Consider the following 25,386-nt stretch of genomic DNA (forward strand, 5'->3'; position numbering starts at 1 on the left):
TTTCTCTACTCCCCCCCACCACTTTCTTCTGACAGATCTTGCTCCAATGCTTGTCTGTGCCATGCTGACATTGGCACTCAGGGGACTAAGATGTTTGAAGGGCTGGAAGGATTGATCATATTCTTTCCAAGGCCTATGAGCTAATTAGAGAGGCCACTGGGGTATTAATTCTCTCATATGAAAGAGAGAGAGAGAGAGAGAGAGAGAGAGAGAGAGAGAGAGAGAGAGAGAGAGAGAGAGAGAGATTTCATTTAATTTATGAAGTAGCCATAAGAAGTTAGTCCTGAAAGCAAGCATCAGGATCCCTAGGTAGCATGGAAAGGGCAGGGGCTATGTATCCTAGCAGACAAGATTTCAAGTTCAAATTCATGCATTCCCTCACATAGTCAGGAAGGGTCAGCAGGGGTGTATACCAATTCTGGATAGAAGTCATTTGTGCCCTGACTGATTAATGGCCTCTGATGTTGCCTAGCTTGACATTGCAGGTAACTGTTGTAGCCTAAAGGTTATCAGAGGCCACCAGGTAAATCTAACTCCTGACAGGGGTTGGGAATGGGATTTCTTTCTGCACACTTCATGTCTTTTCTGGTAATGGATGTGCTCTGTCCAGGAGTCTCTTTCTTCTTGGTAGTTTTGCTTTCAGATTGACCATACCCTGAAACAGGAGCCCCTGTGGGAAGAATGCCATGCTTAAAATGTCCACAAGAATTCTGTTTACATGGGTGGGGTAGGAAAGAGTCCATGAGAGAGGACTAGAGACACACCTCTTACCTGACTGTCAGAGCGTTTGGCCTGTCACAGGAGTAAAGTTCTTCCACCGAGCTTAGTGAGACTCTGCAGCTTTCCTTACTACAGATGCTTATTGGAAAAGACCCAGGAAGAGATACCTGGTCTAGCTGCAGCTGTTGAATAGGGTCATCAAATGACCTAATTCCTAGCCAGGGCTGTCACACCTAAGTGGAAATGATGCTCAAACATTATGGAACCACAGGATATATGAAAGTGGCCTTCTGTTTTGTGGCTTGGAATTTCTCTAATAAGGCTGGCTTTGGTTTATTTTTCCAAGGATAACAATAAGAACTTCTCATGATTTTGCCTTATTCATCATTTTTAGTTAGAAGATAAGCTAAGAGGAAACATTTACTTTCTTGGAGGCACATGTCTGCAATATTTGGTCTCTTGAAGACTTTTAAAGAATTGAAGGACTATGTTAGTCAGCTTTCCAGTACTGTAACAAATACCTAGGATAGTTAACTTATAAAGAGGAAAGATTTACTTTGGCTCACAGTTTCGGAGGTTTCAGTCCATGGTCAGTTGGACCCATTGCTTTTGGGTTTCTAGTGGTGGTATTGGGGAAGCACATCCTAGGAAGAGTGTGTGGCATTGCAAAACTGTTCACCTCATGATTGGGAAGCTAAAGAAAGAAAAAGTCCAGAGTTCCACAGTCTTCAAGGGTCTACCTCAATGATCTGAAGACCTCCTATAGGCCCCACCTCTTAAAGTTTCCAGCATCTCCCCTTAGTGCCATGCTAGGAACTAAACCCTTACCACACAGGCCTTTGGAGGACATTTCAGATCCAAACTATAGCAGGCACTTTAAAGATCTAGAACGTGCCTGGAGAAACTCTTCATTGCAGGAACCAGAAGTTAAATCAAAGGGCGGAATGAATTTAGGAGACATTAAATGCCTTCCAAGTGCACTTTGCTGACTGAATGCTCAGCAGACCACAGAATTATGCCAGTAGGAATGCTATCCTTTAACTAATTATGGTCTGGTAGAGAGATTAAACCCAAGAGGTGGGCTGGGAGGGAGCTGGTGTTCAAGGTGGCAGCTCCCAGAGAGACCTCATCATTCTGAAATGCTTCTTACTCACCTGCCTGTTTTTATCTCTGTTCAGTGCCTTGTATATGTCCATGAAAGATACTGAAAAAGGAGTAAAAGAACTCAATCTGGAGAAGGACAAGAAGATTTTTAATCACTGCTTCACAGGTAAAAGGACTTGTACTTCTGAAAGGGGCAACTGGGGAGGGATTATGACTGTCTCTTCAGCCATGTGTGTGGGGTGAGGTGGGGAGTGGAGATGACAGGTGGTTGGATCACTGAATGCAGACGGGTGAACATGAGAATTGAGTTTCACCATTGTGGAAATAGAAAGAAGGTAGAAAAACACTTTTTTTTTTTGCTCCAGATAGCATTTAAAAAGCTCCTGTTATATCAACAAAACATCCCCCCGATAAGCGTCATTATGTTGAGCAATTGTTAGAAATAGACAGAATTGAATAAGATGCAACACTTTCCATGATAGTGATCAAGACATATACTATAAGATTTAAGTGAAAATATTAGGATGTCAGACACTGCACAGGGTAAAGCATTAGGGGTTACCAGTTTAGGTAGTGTGGTGTAGTGATCAAAGCATCTTCATTGGAGTCAGACTGCCTTGTTTCAAATCCTGGCTCTGCAACTTACTAGCCTTAAAACTTTGGGACAGTAACATAGTCTCTTGGGGATTCACTTTTTCTGTCCAAAAAATGGGGATAATCACAGTGTTCCTACTCTATAGGCTTGTTGTTTATGATGGGACAGTGCTTGGAACACACTAAGTGCTTTGTGGGGCAAGCTCTCAAGTGGTTATTATGACTAAAGAGGTCACATAACAGTTCAATGAGTTCAGAGATAAGAAAGAGCTCGGAGAGTTGTTGGGGTGAGTAAGAAGTGATACCTCAATTTGACCCTGAAGTAGGGGTAGAATTTGTGGGGAGGATTTCTGATGAGGAGGATAGGCAGATGATGGTGAGGACAAAGTTATAGGCTGAGAGGTGCAGAATATGCATCTAGGAAAATAGATTAACCAGCCTGATAGGGCTGATGGTTCGTTATGGAGGGCAAAATGGAATGTAGAGTTTGGGACTAGGTTTGTCAGCCACCAGGTGTGGCTTAACTTATGGTTCACTTATGGTGACAAGAGATGTCAAAGGAAGAAACTCTGAGAAGATACAACAGAAGTAGAATTCTACAGGACAGCAGGTCAATAGCTAATCCATGAAAATGGTCCAGGCCAGTGTCAGGAAAGCCAAGAGGAAAAGGGTGTGATCTGCAGTAAGGAGAAATATCCCATAGGAAGGGGCCTCAAAGAGTTAAAGCAGCAGTCCATTAGCATCAGACAAGCCGGGGCTGAGGTTTGGAATTAGTTCAAGGGAAAATGACACAAGAAAGGCCGGGTCTTAACTCTATAGGACTGAGTTTGCTGCAACAGAGCCCCTAGCAAAGGGAGCAGGAAGGGGTTCTAATGTAGATCTTGGTACAGGATTAGGCCCAGACTTATTTCCTGTGACATGTGTTCCCGAGTCCCAAGGTATTAGAGTAGCATTTCTTAAAATAACTACAGCAAAAAGGGCCAGGGTCATGGCTCAAGTGATAGAGCACCTGCCTAGCAAGTGCCAAGCCCTGAGTTCAAACCCTATTGACACCAAAGATAAATAAAAATAATTAAATGTTCCTTGAGGGAGAAAATGTGCAGAATAATAAAAATGATTTGATGGATGCCTGCATTGCTTCTTAATTAGCATGTAGATGTTTTAAAAAGCCTTTCGCATGATTTCCTCTTGTTTCCAAGTGTCTAGCCCTTTAATTTTTGTTTTCTCTCTTGGAATAAGGGAGAAGATGAGACATGTTGGACACTAGGGTGCTCTGGAGCCAGTGCAGGGTGATGGTTAGTGACTCATTCCTTGGGAAAGAGAGTTAATCTTCCCTCTGATGGTCCCATCCAGGTAGCTGCGTCATTGACTGGCTGGTATCCAACAAGTCGGTTCGAAATCGTCAGGAAGGCCTCATGATTGCCTCATCCTTGCTCAATGAAGGATACCTGCAGCCTGCTGGGGATCTGTCCAAGAATGCAGCAGATGGAATTGCTGAAAACCCTTTCCTGGACAACCCCGATGCCTTCTACTACTTCGTAAGTGAGAAAAGCTACCCGTCTGCGCAGGGCAGATTCTAGGTTGATTTTAGTTCACAGCTAAATATGCAAAACACAGTGCCCAACCCTATAGAGAACTGTTATATGGGCTCTGAGGGGAGGGGAGGCCAGCTGGGGAGAAAAAGTAGATACTCTAAGTCTCTGAGTCATGAAGCCTGATGCTCTTGGTGCTGCTGCAACACCAGTACTTCCCAGATTTGACCGCTGTTTACTCCATAGGCCGCCTTGATCAAGTGAGTCAGTTTAAAGGAAATGATTATTTATTTGAATAATTTTCTTTTTAAACTTTACTATCTTTAGTAAATAAGTAATAATTTGTGTACAAAAATGTATTAGGCTCTAGTACATGGAGAACATTACCCTAGACAAAGGAGAGAGAGCACTGGAAAAACCACATCAAGAAAAGGGCAAAAATTCTGGCCCCTGTGGCGTGTCCTTTCTGGAGGGCCATCCATAAAATCACAGATGTGATGAGCTGGTTGTGTTTCTCAAACATAATTGAAATGTGTGACTGTGTTTATGCAGGTCACTTCCTATCTTCCACAGTACACTTACCACAGATTGGGAAACTGGTATTACGTGATGTGGGCTTAATCTTGGGCCACCTGATAATTCCAGCACCTGTGGATTTCTAGGGGAATTTTGGCAGTTTTGTTTCTATTTCGAGTCAGATTACACAAGTTAGGAAGCTTCTTAAGAAAATCATTCTTACAAAAATGAAGTGAACATCTGAACGGAGTTTCATTTCACTTTGGGGGAACTTCCACTCTTGGTACTTTTTTTTTTCAGACCTTTGATCTGGCTATTTCTACCATTTAAATGCAGAGTTATAAAAATACTCATCACAGTGACTCTTCGTCCTCTATACGATTCATCACTTGCTTATAGCTGAGCAAACCACAATTCCCTCCTGACCTTAGGGGCTGAGGCTGGACGCATGCTCTAGGTCTTGGTCTTCTTCAAGTAGGAGAAGGGCCTGAGTGACAAAGGCCATGATGGAAATAGTGTTGCATAGTGCCTTATACATTAGTCACCTGATTTCAAGGATGTGGTCATGAGGTCCCAAGAGAAGGAAGGCTTTGAAGGCAGGAATGTGCACAGTGAGGAAGATTGAGCTAGACTTAGAACATAGTCTGGAAAACCTAGAAAATGAAAGGACATTGCCAAGGTCACACTTGAGTGGACACAGAAAGGAACAGCATCTAGAATCAAGAAAACAGAGGAGGCAAAGCTACCTAACCAAGTGTCAATCTTTAAGGTTCCGATTGGGATATGCACTGTAACTGGAAGGGAAAGGAGGAGCCTGCCTTAGTGGCTACAGGGGAGGTGGGCATGGTACTTGTGGCAATATGCCCAGAGTGTTAAAGTCAACTTGCTGTTTGGTTTCCCAATAGCCAGACAGTGGGTTCTTCTGTGAAGAGAATTCCAGCGATGATGACGTGATTCTGAAGGAAGAATTCAGAGGGATCATTATCAAGCAGGGATGTCTACTGAAGCAGGTGAGTGAAGTGGTCACCACCATTTCCTTTTAGTCTTTCCCCCATACCAGGGCCTTTCCCCCACAATGTACCAAATAGCATTGAGTTTATTTGGCCAATAGTCAACCAGAAATGAATCCCACAGAGTGAAAGGTAGACAAAGAGCGAAGCAGATGATCAAGGTAGCATCAGGTTAGGAGGAATGAGGCATGCAGGACTGAAGATGCTCCTAGAAATAGAGAAAGGCTGCTTTTATCAATATCACAGGGGAAAAATGGATGTTTTAAGAAAATACTGCCTTTTCATTGGCTGGAGGAAATAAATTGGCTAAGAGGTGCCATCAAAAAAAAGCTGTTTCATGGTAAAGTACTTCCATTTTGATCCCCTCCTCCCTTCAGAGTAACCAGGAAATGGGACCAGGTCATGCCCAGCAGTAAACATCATATACCTTTGAGAGCAAGGAGACCATTTCAGACTGTGGGTAAGGCCTGGTGGTAGGCCTGAGGCTAACTCCTTAGAAACACTGGGCAAAGGTCAAACCCAGTCTGAGGACATCACAGCCCTGGGGGAAAGTTATGCACAGTTTCCAGGTGTTCACAGGTGTAGGCCACCATCCTGGGAAACAAGGCTGGGGTGAGCTGAAGAGCTCTATTGAGTTCCAGGTGCCAGGGCATGTGAACAAGAAGTGAGAGATTACAAGATCTGGAGACAAGCAGGGAAGCCAAGGCCAACATTTACTGGAAAGAGAAGCATCAGGAAGATAATGGGAATATTCAGGGTGAAATAAGTTGATACTAACACAGCATGTCACAGAAGCCAGGACTACTTCAGAGGGCCAAGGTCTTATTTCTGACTGTGCTATGAGCTCCCTTAAAAGCACTGCTCAGGGTATAATGGAGAGAACCTGGCTGTTGTTAAGATGATTCTGTCCACTCTCTATAGACTCCAAGGGACTGAGAGTTGACATTTTATTAGGGTCATTACTTTTCATCTTAGGTTTCTGTGGGATGAGCAAGGAGAGAAGAGCCAAAGTATATATTTATACTTTAAGAGAGATACTTTAAGCTTACTGAGATTAGGTAATGATATGGATTTTGAGTTGCACTGGGGGAAGTAGGACATTTGTATGGAAAACACCTTCACATAGAGTTTTAAGAAACCAGGATTCTAAGGAATATGAAGCAAAGATTTAGAAAGAACTCTAGTGTCTTTTTATGACAGGGTAACCAGCTGATTAGATTAAAGTAAATGCACAGGGGCAGGGCCAGCCTGACCTAGGGGAGACTCTGGCAGAGTTTGCCCACCACTGGCCCTGGCTTCCTCCTTGCTTCTGCCAAACATATCTGTGTTCCTGGTTCTTGATTTCAGGTGCTGGAAGGTGGTTGTTGAGACAAGGCATTATTTCCTCATTTTATTGATTCCTTCTAATTCTGTATTGCTACCAGCTATTTCTTGAATTAGTTGATTGAGCAACTTCTAATCTTTTTATTTTTTGTGGTGCTGGGGATCAAACCCAGGGCCTCCTGTGTGCTAGGCAAGTTTTCTACCCCAGAGCTACACCTCCAGCCCCAAGCTCTAATCTTGAGAGGAGCTTTCGGAAAACTGAGCATGAAGGTTGATAAAGGGACAATAATATCTGGGCTGGACTGGAGCCATGTTTGGGCAAAGACCCCAGTAGGAGACCTTGGATGGGCAAAATTTGGCATGTTGAATGCATGTTGAAAATAACAGGGACTAGAAGTACACTGATTTAGGTGTTTCCCTTTGCTTTCCTTTACCTGGGCTTCAGTAGACATAATTTACCTTAGCTAACCCAGCTGGTGCACATTTGCATCCCCTGAGAGTTCTTAAACTTGCCTTCTAGGCAAATTAAATCAGAGTGCCTAGATTTTTGCAGCTCCCAAGAGATTCTGATGTGCAACCAAGGCTGAAAACCACTGAACTAGCCTTTAAACTCTAATTTATTCTATTCTCAAAATACAATTATTTAAATAGCTTCACAAACTTCCCTTTTACATAAAGAAGACAGGATCTGTGTGTTTTCAGGGATTTGGTCCTTTTCTAACATTCTTTCTTCTTCTCCTCATTCTTATTCTTTGTGGTGAGGATGGCATGGGGTAAAAGGAGAAACCTGTTATTTGAATTTGCCTTTCCCTTTAATGTTTGTAATCTCTTAGCTCAGTGGTTAGTAACCCTGGTTCTTATCAGAATCACATGAGGAAATTAAAAAAAAAATCCTTTAAGTTCCCCCAGAAGTAAACTGCCCTTATATCTACTGCTGGGATTAGGCAGAGTTAACCTGCAGAGACAGTTTATCATGAAAAATGATACCTGTGTCCCACACTTCACAGGTGGGAAGTAGCTGTGTCCAACTGGAGGACTGTTTCTCCCTCCCCCAGTCTCACTTTCATCTCAGAGGAAATAGTCCTATTTGGTAAATGGAGCAAGTTGAGGATGAGTGGTCTTAGATTACATTGAATAGAATCCTTTTTATGTAATTTCTTCTGTCATAATAAAATATAATAGTTATTTAACTGTCAACCATCTGTAGAGTCTTTGAGGGGAAGGATGGTGTATTACATAGGATTTTCTTGTTTCTGTTGCAGACTGCAGCACCCTCCTTGGTCTATGATAGGCATTAAACACTTGTAAAGTGAATGGAATTAAATCTAAGTAGATGACTTTGACAATTTGGCAACAATTCTTGGAAACCCTGAGCATGCACGCGTTCTTTGAGATCCCTCAGGAATAACTCGCTAAATAAAAGATGACCAGACACCTACTTACATCAGACTGTTCGATACACCACATTGCAGTGTCAGTGAGGGCTTCAAGAGAATATGGCAGCTGGCCAGGGCTAGCTGATTTCATATCTTTCCTGTAAATTTCCTCTTCCATCAACTCATGATAACTTGGTGGTCAGTCAGAAATTGCCCAACAGAGCATGACATTCATGTCTACAGACAAAGAGGAAATGGTATGGGGTGACCACCTCAGTGTTGTTATCTCATGGGCAATATTAGGACAAAGAATAGAATTTTCTTGGCATTGCAAACACCATTTTGTACATGCTTTAGAAGATAGAAATATTTTCTGCCCTCTCATGTGACTCTATAGGGTTCCTGGCTCCATCTTCAGGCTACTAAAAGGTTCTTTAGAATTGCAGTTTTTGGACCAAATGCTGAGCCAAAAAACTTAGGCCCATTCTTGCAAGCTCCCTTTAAATTCCTCTGACCTGGATTTATGACCCTGTTTGCTAAAACCACACAATGAAAAATGTCAAAAATTCATCTGTATGCTTCTTAGTATGTAATGCTTTGGGAGTTACAAATATTTTTGTGTTGGCAAGGTAGAAGCTATATGTCTTCCAATCTAGTACTTTTTTTTTTTTTTTTGGCTCCTGAAGTTATTTTAACCATTTGACTTTTCTGTAGGAAATCATAGACTCAGGTTTACCACGACACTTTATTTTTTTTATTTTTTATTTTTTTTCATTTTTCTTTTTTTATTCATATGTGCATACAAGGCTTGGGTCATTTCTCCCCCCTGCCCCCACCCCCTCCCTTACCACTCACTCCACCCCCTCCCTCTCCCCACCCTCAATACCCAGCAGAAACTATTTTGCCCTTATTTCTAATTTTGTTGTAGAGAGAGTATAAGCAATAATAGGAAGGAACAAGGGTTTTTGCTGGTTGAGATAAGGATAGCTATACAGGGCATTGACTCACATTGATTTCCTGTGCGTGTGTGTTACCTTCTAGGTTAATTCTTTTTGATCTAACCTTTTCTCTAGTACCTGTTCCCCTTTTCCTATTGGCCTCAGTTGCTTTAAGGTATCTGCTTTAGTTTCTCTGCGTTAAGGGCAACAAATGCTAGCTAGTTTTTTAGGTGTCTTACCTATCCTCACCCCTCCCTTGTGTGCTCTAGCTTTTATCATGTGCTCAAAGTCCAATCCCCTTGTTGTGTTTGCCCTTGATCTAATGTCCACATATGAGGGAGAACATACGATTTTTGGTCTTTTGAGCCAGGCTAACCTCACTCAGAATGATGTTCTCCAATTCCATCCATTTACCAGCGAATGATAACATTTCGTTCTTCTTCATGGCTGCATAAAATTCCATTGCATATAGATACCACATTTTCTTAATCCATTCGTCAGTGCTGGGGCATCTTGGCTGTTTCCATAACTTGGCTATTGTGAATAGTGCCGCAATAAACATGGATGTGCAGGTGCCTCTGGAGTAACAGTCTTTTGGGTATATCCCCAAGAGTGGTATTGCTGGATCAAATGGTAGATCGATGTCCAGCTTTTTAAGTAGCCTCCAAATTTTTTTCCAGAGTGGTTGTACTAGTCTACATTCCCACCAACAGTGTAAGAGGGTTCCTTTTTCTCCGCATCCTCGCCAACACCTGTTGTTGGTGGTGTTGCTGATGATGGCTATTCTAACAGGGGTGAGGTGGAATCTTAGCGTACCACGACACTTTAAAACCTGCTATAAGCTAATATGGCAGAGCATAGTGTCTCATACCTATAATCCCAGTACTCAGGAGGCAGATGCAGGAGAATTGTGAGTTCCAGGCCAGCCTGGACTCTCTAGTGATACCTCATCTCAAAAACCAAAACTAAACCAAACCAAGCCAAAACAAAAGAAAAAAATAGCAAAATAAAATAAAACCTGCTATAAGCTAATTGAAATAACTGGATAATTAATGGCAATTACAGAACAGCTTTTGTGTGCTAGGCACTGTTCTGGACCCTGGGGAACAAATTTAAGCCCTTAAAACTCACAGACTACACCATACAATGCTTAATTCTATGGAGAAAGGCCAAGCCCTATTCTTCTATTTTCATGTCTATTACAGCCAAATTCGTTTCCATTTCTACTGCTGTTACCTGAAGTCAGTGAGTGCCTAAAAAATTCATGCCTCATTATTGCAATCATTCCCTAATGACTTCTTCTTTACGTATTGTCCTCCTGGCTTTCCTTTTTAATCTAGCCAGATGAAACATTCTACAGCTTGTCACCAAATTAAATTTTCTAGAACGCAATTGTAATCTCACTTTTTCCTGAGAAGCCATCCATCAACACCCCCTACCTTTTGTTTTCACTAAGTCCCATCTGCTTTTCCAGCCTGGTCTCTGTTTCTCCTCTTGTGCCCTAAATTCTAGCCACCCTGGTCTTACTCACCAGTATGCTTGTGTCTCATGTATTTCCACCTCTGTGTTGTCCTTAGTCTTTCCACCCAGGCCTTTCCTGACTGTGTGTCCCATGCAGATAAGTGTAGGTCTTTACGTGGTATTGTTTGACAAAGTCCACAATTCTATAGAGCTCACTGAATTCCTTTGAAACTCATTACCTACACCAATTATTTGATTTGGGCTTTGCTTCTTGAAGAAAAGGACCACATCTTAAGCAACTTTCTATGTCTTGCACTGCCTAACATAGCACATAGCACTGTCTTATATCACATCAAACCCGTAAGGCAAATTTAGAAATAATTTAAATCATCCATTAAGTTTATAGATTGATCTTAAGGCTATCTCCTGACAAAGATTTGGGCTGAGGCCTGGTTCTCCTGAGTTAGTTTTTCGTCTTTGCTTCCTTTTTTTCAAGTCAGCAAGGACTTTATTATCTAGGCATTGTGTGTACAGAATAATGCTAGGAACTTACCTTTCCTTTCTTGTGTTATTACTGGATACAGGGTCATAGGAGGAAAAACTGGAAGGTGAGAAAGTTCATTCTGAGAGAAGACCCTGCCTACCTGCACTACTATGATCCTGCTGGGGTGAGATTCTGCGGCCGATAAATCCATTCAAATAGAAGCCTCCATGTATTTATGACCTGGGGTCCCTATTCCCCTTTGCTCTGTTGTAGTGTTTCCTTCACCTTCCCACTTATTTTCCACCCATCCTTCTTCTCCTTTTCCTACCATCTCTCAATGCAAAGATCTGAGTTCTTGGGTCTTTTAGGCCAGTATAAGCTCAGGGATGGAAGAAAACATCACTATATGATAATGTATTTGGTAACTCAATATATTTTTTTGTTTGCCCTAATCTGATCTTTTCAGGGGAACTCAATTAGTCCAACTCATGAGTTAGCAAGAAAAAAAGTGATAATTCCTCTTACAGGCCAACTTGGCCAGTGATTTGGGCTGTTGATTGTTGAAGAGAGGGTTTTCCGTAGTAGAAGGAGCCAACTGTGAAGCATAAAGACAGCCCTGGTAGGTCCTTGGCCTCTGCTTATAGCACAAGGCTCTTTGTTTTGCTCCTCTAAAACTGTATCATACTACTATGTCAGCCTCTCCTGTTACTTTCCTCCAGATTTGAAGTCCAGATTGGTTTGCACCTTCTCACACAGCCTCCTAGTCCATTGAAGTGGAAAGTGGAGGATCTTGAAGGGAATTCCTTTAAGATCCTTCTGCTCTTATTTATTTTGATAACCTGACCTGTACCAGAGAGTGTCTGTGACGTGGACATGCCTACCTACAGGGTAAGGTACGTTCATATGTTGTACTTTATAAATATGACAGATAATTTCTCTCTCCTCTAGGGGGAAGAGCCCCTGGGAGCAGTTCATTTGAGAGGCTGTGTGGTGACATCTGTGGAGAGCAGCACAGATGGTAAGAATGAACTTTTGTGGGAGAGAGGTGTGCCTACTTAGACTCCCTCCCCACACCTGTGCATCTTGAGGTACCATCAACCAACCAACCAACCAAACAACGTGTTTATTCATGCATAAACATGTGCGACTTTACTGTCTGAAAATCTTGGAGGCACTAAGAGCTGTTCTCAGATGCCTTGAGTAACTCTATGAGCCATGCTGAGAGAATCCATCACTTCAGAATTGATTTAGATGGAGAGTTTGGTAGCTCCTGACACCATGACATTCCTTCAAGGAGATCTTTTATTTATCCGATTGAGGAAATGCTCCACAGAAAGAGGAGTAATTGTTCAGCCAGGCAGTGTGCTAAGCAGAGGGAGCTCTTAGATATGGTAAGGTCCCAGCTACATGAACCTAGGTAAACCACCTCACTACACTGGATCTTAGGTCCTCTCTGAAAATGAGGGATTGCACTAGATGACCTGTGGACCCATCTAGGTTATAAGGTATGATTGATGCATGGAATAATCATGTGACTGTAGATTGACTTCTAAGGCACAGAGGACACAGGGAGTCACTGCAAGATGTGGTTTTGACTGTCCAAACCCTGGGTTTGTTTTGTTGTTTTGGGCTTAGGGGGTTAGCTCTTGACAAGCACCAGTTCAGACTATACTTACAGTATTGGTGGTAGTTCTCATTGTTTATGTGTATGTGTATATGTATATAAATATGGATGCATGTGTATACACATATATATGTACTAGGGTCAACCTTAGTTTTTATATTATGAGCTGAAGAAAGGTACTTTTAAAATAAGTGTGGTGGTGCATGCCTGAAATCCCAGAACTTGGGAGACAGAAACAGAAGAATTGAGAGTTCGAGGTTAGCTTGGGCTACATAGTAAGATCTTGTTTCAAAAACCAAAACCAACCAACCAAACAAACAAACAAAAACCCAACTCCCCAGAAGTTATTAAACACAAAAGTGAGACATTTAGTTTTCTTATAAATGTTTCTTCTTGAATACTTTATTTCTTAAAAACAATTCCGTGATATCATATGCATCTCTACGACTGCCACATATACACTTATGCAATGAATATACATAATTGTACAATTACTATGCTTAAAAACAACGTATTTTCCTCAGGACCCTAAAAACATACAAACACACAAGCAAACAAAACCCAGGCATTTCATGACTTGCAGAAGGAGGGTAGGCTAGGTCATTTTCTAATGCCCATGGGCATGGCTATTCATTTTCTTTTTCACCAGGCAAGAAGAGTGATGAAGATAACCTGTTTGAGATCATCACAGCTGATGAAGTTCATTATTTCTTGCAAGCAGCCACCCCAAAGGAGCGTACTGAATGGATCAAAGCTATACAGGCGGCCTCACGGACTGGGAAGTGAAGACACCCCTGAAGGTCCTCGTTCCCTCCTGAGGGAAGCCGGTGGACAAGCTCAGTCCAGGACCTGTCCCTTCTGTGACAGTTCAACCAAAAAGGGCCCAAGGGTGGGAAGACTTTTCCTGAATGTAACTAACCGTGTGCCACTCGATGTTCATCTGCACCACCTCACTTGCTGTACCTCTATATACCTCTCTGTGTCCCCAAGCTGTGTGGCCTGGGTAGGTTACTTAGCCTCTGCAGACCTCAGGGCCTCTTCTGGAAAATGAAGGAGGTGAACTAGGAGATCTTTGAGACCCTCTTCAGCTTAAGAAACAAAAACAAAACAAAGCAAAACAAAAAAAAAAAACCCAGCAAAATAATGCCCTACAATTCATTCTAATACCCAGTAACGGTGTCCTTCCTTGGCTAAATCTTGGCCTTAGCTGCGCCAAACCTGAGACAGTTTCTCCCTTTGAAACTGTTGCCAATCTGTCCAGAGAACACCAGCCAAAAACCTTGTGTCTCTTTAGCCCCCTTACCCTTGCTCTTGGCCATGAGATTACATGATGAAAGAGAGAACCTCTCTTATTCCTTCCATACCTGCCCACACCTCCTGAGAGCAGGGGGGCTTTTTGAGTTAACCCTTCTTTGAATTTTTACAGTCTGGGAAGCTATGTCTTCTGAGAAAAAGACCCAAGGAAGCCAAGAGTCACTGAGGGTTATTTCCAGAACTGGAAGTCGCCCAGAGCAGGTGCATTCCACTACCACTTGAGCCTGATCTTAGGATAGATCCTTGGTCCTTTCTAGAACATTTCTCTACCATTTACTATCATTAGGAAGGGTGATCCAAAAATCTATGAGTTCAAAAAAAGTCCTGTGTGTTCCCTGCATAAGTGAGGACCCTGGGCAGCTGCCTGGCTAGTGTGTCTCCTGGGATGCAGAGTGGAAGGCTGGACAGAAGGCAGGCTGAGTGGTGATGGGTTTATACACCATCATCAATAAAAGCCTCAGCTCTACATGGAGCTTGTGGTGAAAGCCACCAGCATTGCACAGTACCTTCAATGCTCAGGCTCTCCCTACGGGGCTGTGTCCGGGACTTACGCTCAAGCAACAGCAGCTCCGACTTGGGTTCTAAGGGCTTCCTGGCCCTGTGATGAGCCAGTGTGACCTGACCTACTTTGAAATGGAAACATGTTTGCAATTTTTTTACCTTGACCACCAACTAGTGATTCTCTTCCAACTTTGAGAAAGACAGCACCTGTAGAACCAGCTTTGCATGCAAGGTGCATTTTCCCACTCCAGATGTTTGATTTTATGGCCCCAGTAAGGAAAGGCAAAGAGGAAATTCTTCCTGATTTTGTCAGCTCTTCTCTTGACCTCCCTCTATCCCCCTGCACTGTTCATGAGGCTGTTCCTACTCTCAGATTGTTTCACCAGTGGTCGGAGGTAAAGGACTATCTTTTACTCTGATCCATTAGCACATTGTCTTCATAGAAAATGCACAAGAGTTTTGCTACATCCAGTGTTAACATATTTATTAATATGGAGTCAACATATGTCTTAAAATAAGTATGACTTACATTAGTGTCTTTTTGGTGTGGTGACTCTATTTTGCTTCACACTACTGACCCCTTTTCTACAACTCACTTTTATTTACTGGGTATAATAAGATTGCCTTTCATCTCCAAATAATTTCTATGACCTTATGATCTCTCAAAATAAAGTCAGTCTAGGAAATACTAAAAATATGCAAAAGAACAGATAAGGCTTAAGGAACAGGAAAATCTATGAGTAGCCTATATTTCTGTTTTTTTAAAATAAACCACCTTGATTACAATGTTCAGAGAAGCAAAAGGGTCAATTAAGGATGAAGAAAAAAAATTTTTTATGGCAGTACTGGGGTTTTGAACTCAGGGCTGGGGACTTGCTAGACAGGTGCTCTACTGGTAACTTGAGCTATGCCTCCAGCCCTTTCTGCTCTGGTTATTTTGGAGACAGAATCTTGCTTTTTGCACAGGTTGTCTTGAATGGTGATCCTCTTGTTTTAAGTTTCTGGGATGACAGGCATGTGCTATTGCACCCAGCTATTGGCTGAGATAGGATCTTGCTATTTACCTGGGCTGGCCTTGAACTGTGATCCTCCCAATTTCATCCTCCGAAGTAGATAGTACGGGTGTGAGCCACCAGCTCTGGGTTGCAGAAAACTATTTGTATTCAGGAAAATAAAGCTTCTTATGCATAATTGAGCAAGATGTGTGCAGTTCAACTCCACAGCAGTCTAGGTGACTGTTGTCCCTGGGGCTTGCATCACACAATTGTGCATTTGTACACAGTGGCCTGACAAGTAGTCAAAGGATCATTAAGACTGCTTAACACTGGCAATTGATCCTTCCTGGTGGGAAGAAGGTGTCTCCTGTCACCTGTATCTATTAAAGAATAGATACAGATGCTATCTTTGAACCTTTTTTCCTCAGATATCAAGCCCAGGCTCCATTAGACATAGTAACATGCTAATCCATGTGGGGCTGAGCCCTGGTGTGATAGACATCACCCTCAGGGATGTGGATGAAGAGTGTACAAAATAAGTATCCATTCTACTTGAAAGAGTGGTCAGCTTTTACTCAAGATTCTAATTAAGAGTAGGAGAAAAATAGATTGTTTTAAATCAACTGTGGAGACATTAAGAAAATATATATAAAGGATGTAAATGTTTTCTTTTATCATGTGATTGACAAGTCAGAAAAATATCCAATCTGAGCAATCTAATGCTATTTGGGGGATAAAACAGAAAGAAGTAGGTAAGGCGAGAATCTTATACCTGGTGGAGAATACAGTACTGATTTAAGGAGAGATACTAGGTTTCTTTTGTAGACACAGAGACACATATGCACATATAGTAGCTGAAGTTCTATCACAGAGAATGGCTTTCAAAAGTCAAGTGAGGAGACAATTCTCAGTGCTTGTTGGAAGAGGACAGAGCACCATCACTTCCTTCAGATTTTGTGTGAAGCCTGATGTAGACATCCCTCACCCTTCATCCTTAGGGCAAAAAGAAAACCACACAAGTAGTTGTTTAATATTTCAAATTTTATTTTGTGTCCTGCTCTGACTAAAGTGTTTTGAAACTGCGTAGGGTGTGTTAGGAAAAGTTGTAGAGGGAAAGAGAAAGTTATGAGGAAGCTTGAAAAGTTAAAAGTTGTTTAAAAATAAACTGTGTGAAATTATCACCCTCATTAGTTTTGGCCCAGTTTCAGGACAAAGGGAAGATAAAATTTAAATGTCACTGAAGGAGAGAAAGGAGGATGGAAGAAGACAGCTTTTATGAATCTATATTTTCACTACACTTAATTTGAGCTGTGGTAAGTTTCAAAAGGGAAAAATGCACACAGATATTTGTGGGAGGTCTTGTGATATGGTGGGAAATGCAGTGGTTCTGGAGCCTGGGATCTGGATTCAAATCCCCATTCTGAGACTTACTGCATTTGCAACATCTCTTAAGAATTAGATTCTATATTGGTCAGCTTTCTGTTGCTGTAACAAATGCCTAAGACAATCAATTCCCAGAGAGAAAATGTCTAATTTGGCTCACAATTTTTTTGGCCCATGGCTGGTTGGCCACTTTAGTTTTGGGCCTAAGGTGAGGTAGCACATAGTGGCAGGGAGCATGTGGCTGAGCAGAGCTGTTCAACTCATGGCTGAGACATGAGAAAGAAAGGATGAAGGGACTAGTGTTCCAATACATCTTCAAGGGCATGTCCTCAATGGCTAGGAGTCCTCTCATTAGACCCCCTCTCTTAAAGGTTCCCACTCCCCATAGAGCCATACTGGGGACCAAGCCTTTGCCACATGAGGGCCTTTGGAGAATATTCCAGATGCATACTATGGCAGTTTCTCTGTCGCTAAAATGAAAATAGTATTGCTGTTAGTTATAAGTCACATGTGCACATGTTCAGTGAAAGAATTCCCGGGCAATTCTGATGTAGATTGAAAGTTGAAAGTCACTGCCAAAGAGCCCAGATTACCATGAGTGTCTTCTATGGTAGAGAGGTCAGAAGAATGGAACCTAGAACTTGTTGAGTGCCCACCCATGCCATGTGACTTGTAGGGGATTCTGATTTCATAAGTGTGCAGTTGAGCCTATATTAGTTCCCTGCTTCTTTTTTAATAGATGGGTAATTTAAAAATCAACATTAAAGTTAAAAACTACCAACAAATTACTTGATCCTCAACTATTTACACATTAGACATTGATTCAATTATCTAGCACTTGAAGCTCTTTGAAACCTGACTCTAACTTTCCTTTACAAAAGGATTTCTCCTTTGCTCACTTTCTACCCCAGCCATACCGACCCGGATGGTCCGCAGGAGAAAAGTCATGCTTCTGAGCCTTGTCTCGCCCACTGAGCTCGTGGCCTAGAACCTTCTCTGCCTCCCTGGCTCTCTTGCTCACTCATTCTTAATTCTCCTTCAGGCACCACCAGCTTAATGCCTTACCTCCTGTTTCATTCTCTGTACTTCCCCTTAATTAATTTCTCTACTATTTATTTGCACCAGACATTTAGAGATAGTTATGTAATCAGGTTGACAGACACCACTGACCGTGTTTCCTGTTTTAAGGTTGTGTTCTTTAGGTTGCCTTACAATCTTTTCAATCTTTCCTAACCTTTAGTTCAGTGCTTGTGCATAGCAGGTACTCTGTTAATCTCTACTAGAATGAAATGACTATCAGGCTGAATAAGGAGACTGTACACACCTAGACTTGATGCTGTTCTAATCAAGTCTGGTTGGTCCTACTTCACAGTCCTAACTGTCTCATTAAACTTCCCTTTCATAACAATGGCTAGAACTTAGTTATAGCTGACTATGAATACCAGGAATCTTTCCACACAGCTGCAAATTTATTATTTAATTTGTACATTAAATCATGTGAGGAGGATTCACCACCACTTTGCAAATTAAGAAAACAACTTAGTTTCAACTTGCCCAAGATCCCTAAGCCAGTAGTGGGAGATTCAAAGGCCGTCTGCCTGATTTCTGAATCCATTCGCGTAAGTGGTCTGCTCTGTCATGGACATACTTGGCTATTACTACCTTTTACTACCTTTTAACTTACCTATTACTACCTTTTGGCCATCAACTTGTTGCCATGAGAATTCTTTCTTTGCTATGTCCACTAGTGTCCTCTCAGCTGCAGTAACATTTCCCATGAGGCCACACCCAGACACAACACTGGGTTCTAGGTTTTTCTTTGTTAAAAACAAATCTCTCTGGTGAGATATAGAGTTGCTGTGCCCTGCTGATAATGGTTTTGAGGTTTTTGGACATTTTATTCTCTAGCATGATATTGAAAAACATTTTCCTGTGCTGATTAGCGTGTGGGGTGGGGGGTTATGTAGGTATGTATTGCACAAATACATATACTTGTGTACTCCTGTCTGTACTTAAAACATTAAAAACCTAGTTCTACTGATGACAAGCACAGAATGCATACACTGGAAAAATCTGCTACATGATCAAATGCCATATTTTGTCAATAATAAGAAAACAAAAAAAATTTAAAAAAAGCAGATGGCACTTTACAAAATAAATGCATGGCAATGCCAATTAAGACTGGATGAGATACCACTGCACACTTATTAGAATGTCCAAAATTACACAGGTTGACTATGCCAAGTGTTGACAAAGGTATGGAGGAATAGAAACTCCTACACTGCTGAGGTGGGGGTGGTGGAGTAAAGTAGTACAACCACTTTGGAGAACAGCTTGACAGTTACTTAAAAAGTTAAACATATACCATCCACCCCATTCCTAGCTATGCATCCAAGAGAAACAAAAGCATATGTCCATACAAATTTGTACATAAAGGACCATCACAAGTTTATTTGTAATAGTCAAAATGAGGAAATGACTCAAATATCCAATAAAACATTAGTAGAAAAATAATGTCTATTCATACAAGGGAATTCTACTGAGCTATTTTGCAACATGGATGAAGCTCGAAATCAGTATGCTGAGTGAACAAATCAGATATAAAAGAGTATCATATATATATGAATTTTATATAAAATTCAGTAAAATACACACTACCCTGTGGTGACAGAAACAGTGGCTTCCTGGGGTGGGTAGGAAGGCAGAGAAGAGGAGGCAGATGGAATTACAAAGGAAAGAGAAAACATTTGGGGGCAGTTGGGGTGGGGAGAAGTGGCCTAAACAATGTATACACATGTAAGTAAATGTAAAAACGATAAAATAAAAAACCAGAAAACATTTGAGAGGATGGATTGTCCATTTAGGTGGATGGTAGTAATGGTTTCACGGAACATAGATATGTCAGAACTTGTCAAGTTGTACACTTTAAATATATGTAGCTTGCTGTATCTCAGTTATAGTTTACATATACAAGGCATTGTATCTGGGGCTTGGTAGATGCAAGTGCACCTCAGCGTGAGTAACTGCTCATGACATGACTTTCTTCAGGAGACCCCTGGTTCTTGGCCTTCTTGAGGGGCCAGCTCAGAAGTCAACAGGATTTAAGGTACCAATCCTCATCTTTGCTGGGCTGAGCAGCATCTGAGAGAAAGCAATATATGCTCCAGGATATCATGTTCAGGCTTACTGAGATTTCTTATTATTTGAGTTTTAGACAGACAGACTCCTAGTATTAAGTCTAGAACTTGATGGCCTTCCTAAAGCTGGAAGGCCAGGCTCCTGCATTCAGAGAAACTGTGTGAGGCTGTTTGAGATTCTCTTTGCTGACTGAGGATTTTGCTATAAGGATGGTCCTTATTGTACAGGGAAGGAGGAAACAGGAGGAGTAGGCTGTGTCAGAGCAGAGTCAAGACACCAAGTTGTTTTCTTAAATAATCTACACCCCCAAATTTCTCATGTTACCCTGCTTTGTTGAAACTTGCCTCTTTGTTTTAAAATTGGAATATAGAAAAAATTCCAGGCTGGTAGAGTGGCTCAAGTAGTAGAGTGCCAAAAAAAAAATCCTGTTGTTTTAGAGTTCTGATCAGTTGAGTTTTGTTGGGTTAGAAGTTTCTTGTAATTGGAGATGTTCCCTCCAACTGGAAGCTCAAGAGAAACAGATTCTGTAATATGTGCGAATCTATGAAGCTGAGCAAGCTTCCCAAGAAAGGCCAGAATGACACGAGCAGGGTGATCTGGCTGGTGAGCTCATGTTACAAGGGAAGCACTGTTTGCTTTACGTTCAGACAAGGGTGCCTGTACTTCTTCCTACCATGGTACTTTAACACAAGATCAATCCCCTGAAGTTGAGTAGTTTTAAATAACTGGATTTATTTTTTTAATAACTATGGATTTTTCATAACACACAAGTCAGAAAGCAGGGCAAACCTCTCCACCTTGCATATGTATCTACAATATGACGATACTGACACCTACCTTGCATGGGCAATGTGAGAATAAGAGAATGTAAGTGAAGTGACTGACACTGGCATGGAGACTCTGGGTGTAGTTGTTTAACAAGAGAGTAAAATGAAAGTCTGTGTGTGTCTGGTCAGCTAAAGCTTTCAAAAGGACCAGAAACTAGTAGTAGGTGACAAATACTCTTACATGAAGGCAATGTGAGACATACATTGCCAGTCTGTGATCCTTAGTTCTGCACCCACCCAGGAAATCTAAAAAAAAGGTTGAAGAGCTTGGAGACCAGTAGAAAACGAGGGACAAAGTCTTTGGGAAAAACAGTTGTGATGCAGTGGAATTTTTCTTTCCCTTCCACTGGGGTGGTGTGAGGGTGCTTCCCTTCACCCCAAGCATACGATAAGAAGCTTCGGGAAGATTCAGACCTTCACCTGTGTGAAACCTATGCATTACCAGGTTGTTGGCAGATCCTGGCTGGAAACAAAGTAAAGTCCAGAGTCTGTGGCTGGCAGGTGTCCTGAAAGCAGAGACAAGGAGATGTGGCAGTGATGGAATAAGCCTGTGCTTCTGGGTTGTCAGGGCAAAGGATGCATGAAGGAGTGTTTGGCAGTGTGGGCCCCACTTGAGAGAGGGTCATGAGGGGCCTTAAATATCCTTCCTAAGATGCCTGCTTGAACAGGAAGGGTGTTATCTCAACAAAGAGATGATGTAGCTCTCCAGGGGCCAAAGGAGAAAAATGTAGGCAGCCGGCCACAGGAACACAAATGGCTGCCACTTGGGAAATGCCTTGTAATGTTGTGGGGTGGGATGACGTCTCTGAGAACTCACAAACCCTACCGAAGAGGCAGCTTTGGACATTCACAAGCTGCGAGGAAGCCAACAGTAGATTAGTTGCCAAGAAAGTGGGATCTTTGCCATCCCTTGCCTGCCATTGGCTCCTATCCTACCACATTTCTAGAAGCACTGAAGGGAGCAGGGATGGAGGCCCAGGGCAGGGAACTAGACAGGACCTTGCCTCACCAGTCACCCTGGCTGTTACCCTGTAAGGCTTCCTCATAGGCCCAACTTAGAAAAGAAACTTCTCAACTCTAAGTGAGGTTCGGACTATCATAAGGAATGTTGCATTTTAATTACTGAGCTGAGACATTTTGTGACTTGAAGTGACTGGGGGACTTTTTATTATCTAAGATAGAATGAAAACTATGATGGAACCTGCCTGAAAGTCTATGCTGGCATGGGGCAAAGTTTTAGTTACAGAGAACTGATTTGAATGTGTTATAGGAAGAAGAAAATTAAAAGCATATTTTGATTGCCTCCCAGGAGTCTGGCTTGGTCAATGTAATGGTTAGAGTGGCTATTGTTACGACAGGGAGAGCTTAATTTAATCATGAAGGCAAATGGGACAGCCCTGAGGGGCGCTCACTACTTTCTCAGCAGCCTGTCTTCTGAGCTCACACTAGCACTGTGCCTCCCAGCTCCTTAGGGTGGGGTGTTGCTCTGTGAGCAGTTCTGTATTGAGCATTTCATTGTTGGAGCTCTCTTTTCTCTGCCAGTGACTAAATCATTGCATAGAAAGCACCTCATTAATAATTTTGTATATGTCACCTGTGGAAAAGACAATGTTTTGAACATAGTGTATTAAATAAAGATATTATTAAAAATTTCCTTCACCTGCTTCATTTAATTGTGTAAAATATGGATGTCAGAACATTTATGATTACACATGTGAATCTCATCTGTGGCTTGTCTTATGTATTGAACAATGATTCCTGACAGTCATTCCACTCTCACACTGACTGATTGCTTAAGTGAGGATGTTTTCAAAAACATGGAATGGATCCACAGCCAATTCACAACAGATACATAATGCAGCAAGAAATAAATGTTTTCTGTTTTATGCTACTGTAGTTTGGGGGTTGTTTGTTATTGCTTCATGAATACCCTAGCTAGCTTGTTTCACTCAGCTTAAGGAAGAAAGGAAGCAGAAGTGAACTTACTGTCTCTGAAATCTCTACAAATATCTATTTTTCTTCTTTAAATTCCTCATTTCCATGCCCCACAACCAGAAATCTTCTAGTATTTCCCTTGTCTTCCTTAATGGACCGCATTGAGTAGTAATTCAGAAAGACAATGACCTATCCAGTGTATAGATTTCCTCTTCATTGTCAGTCTAAACATGCAAGGCAGATAACTTTCTAGTTGTCCTATTTGTGGGCTATGAATGAGGTGACCCAAGGACCAGAAGACTCATACACTGGTTGGGCCATTTGCTCCCTGTTACCACAATAACCAGGGTGGGTAGACAACACACTCTTTCTGTTGTGCCTCACTTCCTCTTGTCTGCTTGACCTTTCAAAGTTGTAAGGAGCAGTAGATGCTAAGGACATTCTGAGCCAAGATCTTTCCATCTTAATATGAAATTTGAATCTATTCATATTTTCTTCAGAACATTCATGTGAGCTTTCCCTTGATTCTTAAGCCAATGGTGTTTCAACGGGGAAACAAATCACATTTGAAGATATGAGGGATGGCAGTACATGACCTTAAACTTGCTGCTTAATGTATTTGGTATATATAGTCACTTTTGGAATCTTCTGACTCTGAAAAATCTTTGATTGGCAGTTATAAATGAGATTGACTGGATTGGAGTTTCTGGGTTAACTTAAGGCTTGGAAATAGGCAATTAGAATATTATGCCATCATTATTAGCCAGTTGTGTGATCTTAGGCAAGTTTCTTGCTCTTTGGGATTCTCCATGAATATTAGCATTAAGTCATTATGACCATAGTGTAAAGGCTGTTTGGAGCTTGGAATCCCTGGGAGAATAATAGCAGTCACTCCTGTCATAATGTAGATGAGAGATGACAGTGTTTCAATCGCAATGGTGAAGGTGAAGGAGGGGCAGTTAAGTTAAATGAGAGCCCCACAAATATTTATAGAGGGTCCCCCTCATGTTAGCAGTTGTGCTAAGATGGAAGATAACTGAGTCCCAGTCTCTGCCCTCAATGACCCCTGCTTCTTATAGAAACTAAAACTCCTAAGTTGAAGATTTCAGCATCTGTGGTTGCAGAGTGCTATAACAGGAAGATGAAGAAGGGGAAGTGAGTTGTTCAGAGAAGCCTTCCCATTGGTGATACTGGAATAAGTTCTTGAAGGTTGAATAGGATTGACCAGAAAAATAGAATAAGAGAAAGACTTAAAAGTTATTTAACAAGAAAAAGAAACAAGACAAGAAAGACACTAAGACAATTTCCAATTTATGACTTAGTAGCCTGGAAAACGGACACTTTCTGGCACTGAAAACTTACTGGATTTCATTAACATTCTTATTTGAAAAAACTTTTCTTTGTCAATGAAGGTAAAATAGCTTAAAAATTTCAACTGATTGTACATATAGCTGGAAATTTCACCATTTTTATTAAAGCAATCATTCAGTTCTCCTAGCTGTTATCTAATTCTTCCACCAAGAATAATGGACTTAGAAGACTTATGCTTCAAAAGAACTGACAGAACAAACTTTAGCTGGCCATCTCATGAGTTGGGTATTAGGTGGGTGTAGAAGAGTCAAGACCCATTCATGCGCTCTGGGGCTTAGCATCTTGTAAACATTAATGCCAGTGGACTATGTGGATGATCACTGTAATGATATTAAGCTTCCATTTCTAGAAAATACTTTAAAAGTAAGAAAGTGCAAATGTTGAAGAAAGTTTAAAAATCTGGCTTGAGACTCTATTGTGCTGAATCAATGAAGAATTTGAGCTTTGCTTCTTTTTCCTGTAGACAATGGAGAGCTATTTAAGAAGGGGCCTAGATGAAGCTCGCTTGAGGAAGGGCATTCAAGAGATGAGGAAATCAGCTCATGGGCTATTATAGTTTCTCAGAATGGGAGGTAATGAGAGTGTCAATAGTAGGAATAAAGATGAACAGAACCACTTCACGGAAAGAATCTACAGATCAAATAAGAGGGTGACTCAAGAAGATAGTGAGAGTTAATTAGTACTGTTGAATCTTTAAGAAGAGCAGTTACTTAACAGAATAAGGAAAATCATAGAGTGAGGGTGGGTTTGGGACATGGATCTATAGATCGGGAGAAAGAGTAGGGATGCTTAGGCTCATGAACCAAGAAGTAAGAGCTGAAGTCCTGAAAGAGAATATGTAGAATTGAGCTACTCATAGAGTATATGTCAGGACAACTGGGAGGACCCAAGGATGGAGGTCAGTAGCAAGAAGAGAAGCTAGCAAAAGAGTTGATAAAAATGTAGCTAAAAGAAGCCTAGGGAGAAGAGAGATTCTACAAGAAAAGGGAAGTGGTCAACAGTGTCAATACACAAAGGTTAAAGAGGCTGTGACCTCAAAAAAAGGGGTTGGGTTTAGTCATAAAAGCATTGTAGTGACCTTCAAGCCAGCAGTTTCAGAAGGACGGCTAGACAACTCACAGTACAGATAAAATGGAGGAGGGTGGTGAAAAGGTAGAAGCAGCAGTAGCAAGCTATTCATTCCTGAAGTTTGTTATAGTGAGTTAGAGAGTAGAAAATTGTCTGTTGCTCCCAGGAAAGG

At 41.5% G+C, this 25,386-nt stretch overlaps 1 protein-coding gene across 1 annotated transcript in view; it reads left to right on the plus strand.

Annotated features, from left to right (window-relative positions):
• Plek (pleckstrin) overlaps window positions 1–19,059 on the plus strand; it is a 33,041-nt gene extending 13,982 nt beyond the window's left edge. Inside the window, exons 4-9 of the mRNA XM_020177428.2 lie at window positions 1,899–1,990; window positions 3,772–3,956; window positions 5,372–5,476; window positions 11,159–11,242; window positions 12,007–12,076; window positions 13,332–19,059. Of these exons, the coding sequence (XP_020033017.1) occupies window positions 1,899–1,990; window positions 3,772–3,956; window positions 5,372–5,476; window positions 11,159–11,242; window positions 12,007–12,076; window positions 13,332–13,468 (673 nt within the window). The 3' untranslated portion in view covers window positions 13,469–19,059. The remainder of the gene's footprint in view (window positions 1–1,898; window positions 1,991–3,771; window positions 3,957–5,371; window positions 5,477–11,158; window positions 11,243–12,006; window positions 12,077–13,331) is intronic.
• Window positions 19,060–25,386: the final 6,327 nt, after the last annotated feature.

The sequence above is a fragment of the Castor canadensis genome, chromosome 12 (assembly GCF_047511655.1).
Source record: "Castor canadensis chromosome 12, mCasCan1.hap1v2, whole genome shotgun sequence".
NCBI lineage: Eukaryota > Metazoa > Chordata > Mammalia > Rodentia > Castoridae > Castor > Castor canadensis.